Raw genomic sequence first — 9,659 nt, 5'->3', positions numbered from 1 at the left:
TAAGAACATGCAATTGTTTGCTAGTGTTCGCTTTTTGAGACTACACCCGCAACTCTTCTGATTAGGGTATGTGATATTTGTGACAAATCACTCAAACACACAGAAGACTGATATAACATGCAAAATCCACCGCCGCCCACCACCCGGGCAAACAGAGGAACACAATGGCAGAACGGTTACTCTCGCACCCCTAACGGAAGACGGGGTCACTGGAGGTCAAAGTCACTGTGCATGGTCACGTGATCACCGGAAAACCAAGGCGCTATATCTTGGGAACGAAAGGAGCACAAACGCTACTTTCAGCGTCACAGACCGGCACAAACCCAGCACTAACAACTGAGACCGGTTTGGTTTCCCTACGACGTTGTCTGTAGGGGGAGCAACTTCCCGGAGCTGCATTAACATGAATAGCAAATGTGAGCTTTTTGTATATATACCTGATTCGGTATATGTTTAAAAATCAGTCCAGCAAACTCTACTTTTTATTCGAATCATATTGCACAGTAGGTTATTATACCATTATACTGCAGTCTTACAGTCTGAATATTTGCATTAAAAGCTGATCTTCATGTGGATTTATACTCTGTGATAAAGGCACAGACTACTCTCACACTCTTGCTTTTCATTCCAAACAAGCTCTCAGTCATGATTAATTAATAAATGTTCTTCTCGCACACTAGTAAAAGAACATTTAAGGATTGTTTTCATATATAAAATTAAACAGGGTTACAAATGCACTTCAACCTTGCACTAATTTCTGGGTACAGCATCTGCACTAATTCACATTTCCAGAACAGCAACTAAGAATGTTTACTCTGTTTGAAAAGGGTCATTCCCACTTGTGTCTATGAATCACTAATGAGTAGCCAATTAAGCAAAATTAAAAACACATTGTATGATTCTTTCAAAACAATGCTGAAAGAACCTCAACATTGTTCACCACCTGACAAGGCTGCAATGTGGGTTTCAAGAACATCTGTAAAGGAGCAATGAGCATGTTGATGAAAAACGCGTCCCTCTTGTTGTCTGCATAAGATTTTGAATTAAATTTACAATCCCCCCCAGCAGGGTGTTTTATGAAACCACAATAAAAAAGCAGAAAAGTCTAATGCAACCATTCACTTAAAAGCTCCAATTAGGTTCAGTTTTTGAAATCTAGGCTGGAACATGAAACAGAAGTCAGAGGGGCACTAAGACAAGCGGGACGATTCAGAGCACTAAAGGACCAACCCCTGCTTCACTAACACATGTGCATCCCTGAACAGGCAATGGAGTGCTTTTTGAAAACTGGGGGTGGAAGATGTCTCTTGTCACACCACTCCAAACTGCCCTGCCTGTTCTGAGAACTCTGTAGGGCTGTGAATGATACACAGATGGAGATAAACCACCTCAGGGTCTTGTACAGGTAATACACTCTGAGAAGGTGTTTCCTTTTTTCAGTTATTTAAACAATTCAGTTGAGAAGCAGCCTGCACTATGATTTACTAGAGAATACTGCCATGGATAAAGGTAATACAGTACACTGGTACAGTAGGTACTGTGTAGTGCTTGCTTTGCTATATTTGTAGCAAGAGAAGATCATTTTGTGATGAAAAATAAGCTGAAATGCAACGGTAACAAAAAAGAAACATTTCTGAATCACAGTTATGTCTGCCAAAGATGTTTTTTTTTTAAACAATGACAGAAAGAACAGAGTCAGTTTGGAACACAGTAACATATTTATGCAAATATGCAAATGCTGTTGAACTGTACAGTGCTTCATCAGGTCACATACACTCCCTTCCAGGTTGTGTAATGTTAAGAAAGGAGAAATGCTACCACTGTACTTACAACACAAATTAATCACCAGTTTCTTTTAGTCTGTATTTAAAAAGGATGCAGTTCAGGAATGCAAAAAGATTACTAACCCAGGGTTTACACAGAAAAGCACCAACTCTTTTAAACCTCATTTGTTGCTTCTAACCATTGCACCTGTAGTGCAAGATGACCACTAATTCTTAAAATCGTCTCTCAACTCTGCTGCAGAATTATAGTCATGACAGCTAGTAACTTTCCTAATCCAAGAGGAATCAGTTTGCCAGGACTCATTTAACCCACACTAGAGACTGCAGGGCGGCACAGAACAGCATGTATTTTTACTTTCATACTCCTATTTCAATTCAGCTATAAAAAGGACACTGTGTAAGTGTGCAAGCTACTATGAATATCACGCACGGAGCCAGGCTTCCCCTACAAACCTGAAATACTTTTTTGTCCTTTGCTGGATCAAGGAGTTAAACAGGGCTCTCACAGCGCAGCACTAAGCACCATATCCAGACAAACAGGCCTAATTTCCCCAGAATGATACTAAACAAAATAAGATGGTTTTTGACCTAGTGCTGCTAAAAATTGAAAGGAGCCTGAGGAACCTGAAGAAAAAAATAGAAAAGTTGTTCTGTGGTGTGAAAAATAATCAGCTTCTGTCTAATACTAAATTCTGTCTTTGTTGAACAACTGAAATTGTTATGATTGTCTAAAAGAACTTCTTTTAAAACACAGTATTTCTGCATGAATACATAGACTGCCCTGAACGGGATGAGATGTAAATTGTTTATGCAAGTGCTGTACCCGAAGAGTTAGATTCTTTCTCCTTTTCTTGAACGAAGCCTGATTGTTTAATCCTGCCAGCACCAAATAAGGCAGGCATATCCAAAGCAGTGGCTCAGTTTTTATCCTGGTGCCACTTGTATGCCCTTTTTTATTTTATGTATGCTGTTTACTGATTACTGGCTGCTATGGCTGAAGTTACATGTTTAAACTTTACAGCATTATGCAAACCCTCTGAACAAAATTATTTCCAGTGTTTCCCATGTAAGGGGTATACTGCAAAAGGCCAATTTGAAAAGCAAGCTGAAAATGTATTGGAAGCACAACAAGGAAAACTCATACTAAGAAATTAAGGAACACTTAAGCCATTTATACAAGGCAATTAAAAATTAGTGTTTGTATCTCCACGCACAATTTTAGTATAACTTCTGTTGTCCTTTCAGTACTAATTAATTTAAGCATTATTATATTATCTTTGACTGGGTATCTGTTTATGAAAAAATAAGGATTTCCAGTAGACAAGTTTGAGAGCACAACACTCTGAGCAATGGCACAAGATCAGATTGCAACTTTCATGATGGGAGACATTATACCTGCTTTGTCAATTGTGCAAGTTCATGTAATAAAAATTCTGTACACCTTCTTAGGATAACTGAATTTTATTCAGGCACCTTAATTCTGTGTGCGTTGTCTTTGCTTAGGTATTAAATTAAACACAGAACAACAGTTACTGGCTGATTTTTGGGACCTGATGCAAAACAAACTAGATCTTCAAAGTGCTTTAAATAAGGTAAAATAAAAACTAATGAAAAATGAAACAAAAAAACAATAAGACTCCAAGGTGTGGAAAATTGCTTGTCCTGCTCCCAGTTTGTAGATGTAGAATCTAACTTGCAGGGATGATTTCCTATAAGCATCAATGGAGTCCCAACAATACTAATACAATCTGCCCTGGACAGAGCAAACCGGACCTGCCAAGTCTACAAGTATCTGTACTGAATGACAGACACCGGTGTGAGCCATCAGTGATGTCTGTTAAGAGCAGATCTCACATTATCCGATTACCGTTTTTGACTGTTTTAGTAACATTAAAAAAAAAACATATTAAAGCGATAAATAGTTAAAAAACAAAACAAAACTAGGCACTAGACAGACAAAATTCTGTACCCATGAGGCTGGTGGTTCCTTGCTTGAGAATACTTTAACCAACATGCAAGCTTTTTGGCAAGTTTGTAACCCCCCCACCCCCACCCACCAACACATTATTCTGCCACCATCTTCTTAAGCTGTAGCGCCATCTGACATACAGACACAAGAGTTAAATAGGTTGTTACTTGCTAGTTCCTTTTTATGCATGTTTTTCCAAAAAATGGAAAGCGAACAAAAGGGTTAGTGCAGCTCGATGAAGGCTTCCATTTCCTCGGGGATGAGCCCTTTGTAAGGGATTTTGTGTTTCTCAATGGCTCGGGCGGCAAGGCACTGCAGGGTGATGTGGTTGAGGGGGTGCATGGTGTTCTTGGCGGTGGCCTTCTCGTCCAGCAGCTCGTAGGCGGTCTTGCGCTGGGAGTTGGTTGCATCGAAGTGGGCGCCGGCCTCAATGAGCACGTTCATGATCTCTGGGCTTGCGTTCATGGCAGACACGTGCAGAGGGGTGTTGTTGTCATAGTCCCGCGAGTCCACATCAGCTCCACACTCGAACAGAAGCAGGGCCACCTGCATGGAGGGGAACTTGCCCACAGGGTAGCGGCCCACTGTGGTGGTGTCCTTGTCCACAGCCATGTGCAGGGGGGTGTAGCCGTTCCTAGCTCTGGGGTTGAGCTTTAGCAGCCTGTAGATGGTCTGCTTCTTTTGGTGCTCCTGCTCGGGGCTGCAGTCCACCTTCTCCAGCAGGTAAATGAGGTGCAGGATGATGGAGAGGGCCTTGGTGAACTGGGACACCTCCGGTGGGTTGTCCCGCTGGGCGATGGCTCGCTCTACCTCCCGCACGCTCTTGTTAAGGATTCCCATGAGGTCGGTGAAGGTCACCCGGGTGGCCAAGGTGCCCTTAGCACGGTCCTGCAGGACGAAGGAGAAGAGCTCGGCGAAGGACAGGAAGCTGCTCGCCGTCATTGGGCTGAGGGGGTCCAGGTTGCTCTGCTGCATGTCCAGGGCATACTTCCAAAGGTTGATGCAGCGCTCGAAGTTGCCCGAGTCAGCGTACACGGCCCCCCGGTAACGGATGTAGTAAGAGGTGTCGGGGTGGGAGGGACCCAGAATGCGCTCGCGGATCAGCAGGGCCTGCATGCGCATCTCGTCGGGGTCAGTTATCAGGGCCTCCAGCTCCTCGCTGGTGGTCACCTCCCTGGAGTAGTCGTACGCCAGCACGAGCTGCCCTGGAAGGGGCTTGGAGATGACTACGCCCTTGTCCCCATGCCTCATCTCCATCGCTCTCTTCCAGTACTTCATGGCTCCTAACAAGTCTCTCTTCTTGTCTACAAACGTGGCCCCCAGCAGCTCCAGCGCATCGATTCGCTCCTCGCGGGAGGAGCGCGGCTGGTGGATGAGGTACTCCACGATGTTGGTGTGTCCTGTCACGCTGGCTGCTAGGAGAGGCGTCATACCGTAGCCATCCCTCTCCATCTTGGCGTTGCACTTGAGCAGCATTTTCATAATGTCCAGGCTGCCCGACTCGGCACAGTCGTGCAAGGCGGTGTTACCCTTCACACTCTTCCGATTCACATCGGCTCCCTTCTCCAGCAGGTACTTGGCAATCTCCTTGTGCCCTTTGTAGCAGGAGATCATCAGGCAGGTGTGCCCGTGACGGTTGGCCACCTCCATGTCTGCCTTGTGCTCAATCAGATACCGGACAATCTCCAGGTGGCCATCAAAGCAGGCAGCCCTCAGAGGCGTGGAGTTAGTTAAAGTAGTGTTGTTCACAGAAGCCCCGTGTTTCAACAAACTCCTCACGACCTGTAAGTGGCCGGCCGCAGATGCTGCCCACAAGGGGGGCGCTCCTTCAATCGTTTCCCCGTCAAAATTAACAGAGCCCCCCAGCTCCACATTGGCTTTGCAGTGCTCAAGCAAGTAATCCACAACTTCCAAATGGCCATACCTGGAGGCGATCAATAAAGGCGTGCCCCCTTGCGTCTTCTCCTCGGCAAGAGCTTCCAACTCTTCGGGAGTTTTGTTGCTCAGCAACTTCTGAATAAGTTTCAGCTTCCCATCTCTGGCAGCGTTAAAAACCGCCGTTTTGATATCCATATTACCGGCGTTTGGATCTTCTGTCGGCCATTTAACCCAGCGAAAGCGGTTTTCAAAATTAAAATAATAAATCTGATCTGTGCCTCTTCCTCTGGCTTACATTTTCAGCCATTTTAAGGCTGGTGACAAAATGGAGTCTTTGCTTTTTTGACAGGTCTATGTTTACCATACGCGCTCAGCATCACGAGAATTGTAGTCTTTCCGCTGCGTGAGACTAGTAGCGATTAGCGTTAGAGCTGCTTCCATAGAAATACCATTCCCGAGATGCAATGGAAGATTAGGGTAAAACCTTTTCCTCAACGTAATCCGGGCGATTATGGTAAATGGGGTTTTTAAGGAATCACTCATCCCCTTCACTGATATAAGCACCCAAAGAACTGTAACTACATGTCCCAGCATGCCCCGTGTCCTGGGCCCCTGCGCCCCCGTCAAACAGCTGGGAAGGCTCGTGACCTTCCCATGAGCCAATCGCCTCTACAGCTGTGGGGGGGCCGGAGGGGGGTTCGGATCCACCGGCCGACAGCAGGAGTGCGCTCGACTTCTACTAAAGATATTGTTAGATCAATATAGGAAAAAGGAAATAACCCGTAGCTTCGTTTGAGCCTGTAGTAACTCCAAACAGAAAACATCGCGAGACATATTTATTTATGAAATCTGTTATTTATTTGTATTTGGATCTGTTATTTATCAATATTTGTAAAATAAAACTCAGCGAGTGACACTGAAGTGCGTCCCTTGGTTTGCTGTGGGACAGAAGGTGGTATTTAAATAACTTCACACACAAAAACAACAGCAGAAAGAATTTGAGAATATTTATTTGGTTCCTCCGAACCACAGTATTCCGGTCTGAAGTGGACAAATTGACATGTTCCTGTTAATTATTTTCTTTGAAAGGATTCTTATAAGAACTAACCAGTTGTTACTACAGTGTTTGGAAAAGGGACATTTCCTGTAGCAATATTAGGACATCAGAAACTGGACTTTAAAAATGCAAATAATCTTTGGGTTTTATTTTCTTCACATTGTCTATCTGACTCGTAGGAAATTTGCTTTGATGGGACAGCAGAGCCCCCTGCCCAGGCCGGGAGGTCCGGTTTACTGCGAATGTCACTGGAACTGTGCAGGACTTCTTGGTATTTGCACAAAATAAACAAAGTTACTTCCAGTATGCTTAACTATGGCAAGATATGGTTACATTCCCACAAAAACAGCCGTAAAACTGGACGCTGTGAGTGTCATTGTTTAAGCTATTTAACACTTTTTGTTTACATATTATGCTTAGAATATAATAATAATAATAATAATAATAATAATAATAATAATAATAACAATAATAAAAATAATATATGGTTAGTATTATATTATATATTAGAAAATGTAATACTCTTATAATGTCCAGAAAACCATTATTTAATTTTTCTGAAAACTGACGGCGTTTTTAAGAGAAGTACAGCACACAATGAAATTGTTTAAAAAAATTACACCAGAGGGCAGTGTGTCAGAAGAATAAAAACGCTTAGTTACAGAGACAAACGTATGAAATACAATATATACAATGTATATATTTTACATACATAGCAGTGTAAAATGTATACACAACATTTGTTAGATTCTGTTGCATTTTGGGTAAAGTGTCTTGCTCAAGCCTTAAGCAGCAACAATTTCATAATAAATATAAAAATATATGTTTTTTCGTTAAAAGGGGTGAGCAATATTAAAAAGCCTACTTTGGAAGAGATTATTTGAACATTAACACAACATGTTATATTTTACATTTATAATAACAGTCATTTTTATTGTGCGGTTGGCCTTGGAGTGATTGTGTTTGTCTCTGTGTGCCCTCTTATGGACAGGTGTCCCATCCTGGGTGAATCCTGAGTTGCACCCGTTGTTTGCCAGGTTAGGCATCAGTTCCCCCTGTGACCCAGTGGTCTTAATTAAAGTTAAGATTAAACATTTGCCATCAGGTGAGAGCTCAAGAAGAGAATCAATGTCAGTGTTTAGGGGAGGCAAAGGAACAAGGTAAACTGGGTACATATATGCCTTGTAAATATCGAAATTGGAGCAGATTATATTGCCTTCTAATGTGTTCAAAACATGACATAAAAATGTTATTTTCAAGCAAATCTTGAATTGTCAAAATCCAATTTCTGTGCCAGTTAAGGAATGTCTTGTCACCGAGGGAAGGGGATAACAGATGATGAGTATTTAGAGGGCAATGTGAGGAGAATGACATAAAGCCAAACTGCTCCTGAACTGGAGCCAGAGTATGTTGCACTACAGGGTTCTGGGTGAGCTGAGCAATAGAAGAACAGAGCAGGGCCAGATGGGATGAGAGTTCATTTCAGTTTGTAGCCAGGGCAGATCTGACTGTAATGGTCAAGTTGGATGCCAATATAAAAGGTTCTTAATATTTGTTGCCCAGTAATAAAAATGAAATACAGGCAATGCCATGCCTTTCCTCTTTTTTTGGTCTTTGTAAGAAAATCTTATGAAAGCATGGGGTTTAGTTATTGGAAATGAAGTACGAAAGTATATTTGATTGAGCTTTTGAAAAGCAGTCTTTGGAATAAATGTATTGGAAAGGTCTGAGAAAGATACAAAAATCTATGAAGATTGGTAATTTTAACAGGATTGACTCTTCACACAACAGGCAAGGACATGGTGGACCACCTGCTGAGATCTTGCTGTGTACATTCTAGATGTGCTGTGGAAGTGACTTTGAGGAGGTGAGAGTAAGATCTTGTAACTGTGATTCCCAGGTAGGAAAATTAGGGGTGGGTAATCTTAAAAGGTAAGGTGTGGAGTGGATATTGGCAGCCTTATTAATGAGAAAAAAGTTCACTCTTAGCAAAATTTGATTTATACCCTGAACTACGTACAGTATAACCAAATTATTTTAAAATATACACTGCATGCAGAATAGAGCTAGCAGGATCAGAAATATAAAGTAATAAATCATCTGCTTATAAGGAAAATGATGTCTGTTTGTAGTTTTTCCTTTATCAGTTCTGACATAAGGACAGCTTTCACTTTATCAAGATAATTTTGAAGGTCGTGAATCTTTGCATTTTTCCAATAAGTCAAAAGGTAGGAGTCTCAAGGCTTTCTCTTCTGTGCTGCCCACACATTCAGCTATTGGTACAAAGCAGATTCTTGCATTTTATCATTCTCAAGGTTGTTGTCAAAGGGATCGTGCGCAGTTAAAAATGAAGCCCCCCTGTTAGGTGGAAACGGATCGCATTCAGTAGATACATATAGAACAGCGAAGCCTATGATCACAGCTTCTTTTTGCTACTTTTGAAATAAATCATCTTTTAAAGTCTAATCTTTCCCTGGATCAAAAAAAGGCTAATACTGGACAATGAAAGTCATCCTCTATGCATGATGAACTAATTGCCATTTGACTTTAAAGTTAACTTTTCGTCTTCGAGTCAGAGCTAGATTTAAAGTGAGCTGGATGCTTGCTTCAGAGAGCATTATGTTGTTGGCTTCCTGGAATGGTCTGAGTATCTCACAAACACATTCTAAGAATATCCTACCTTCACCATTAATATTTAGTGCTAGTTTCTTTAGCTTCAATGCTGCAGTCTATAATTGTTCATCTCCGTATAACAGTCCCTTGGAATTTTCTTGGGTTTAGATCCAATTATAGTCAGATGCAATTTAGCATGAGCTTGTCAAGCATTTGGTGACTTCTAAGAAAGGGTAGTATGGACAGGCAGCCTTCCAATTGTTGAAGACTGTCTGCCAAACAAGACAGCCTTTTCAGCTTCAAGAAACTGAAAACAAGTACAGCAGTGGCTGACAGCATACATCACTTTAAGTTAATG

The 9,659-nt window shown here is 42.0% G+C and overlaps 1 protein-coding gene across 1 annotated transcript; it reads right to left on the bottom strand.

Annotated features, from left to right (window-relative positions):
- Positions 1–3,226: 3,226 nt before the first annotated feature.
- Positions 3,227–6,041, bottom strand: fem1a (fem-1 homolog a). The gene has a single exon (XM_006639769.3). The coding sequence runs from the start codon at positions 5,824–5,826 to the stop codon at positions 3,976–3,978; it is 1,851 nt and encodes a 616-aa protein (XP_006639832.1). The 5' UTR covers positions 5,827–6,041; the 3' UTR covers positions 3,227–3,975.
- Between the last annotated feature and the right edge of the window lie 3,618 nt (positions 6,042–9,659).

This window comes from Lepisosteus oculatus, chromosome 29 (assembly GCF_040954835.1).
Source record: "Lepisosteus oculatus isolate fLepOcu1 chromosome 29, fLepOcu1.hap2, whole genome shotgun sequence".
Taxonomy (NCBI): Eukaryota; Metazoa; Chordata; class Actinopteri; order Semionotiformes; family Lepisosteidae; genus Lepisosteus; species Lepisosteus oculatus.
The sequence above is the reverse complement of the archived record's forward strand: the minus strand, read 5'-3'. Positions and strand labels throughout refer to the sequence as shown.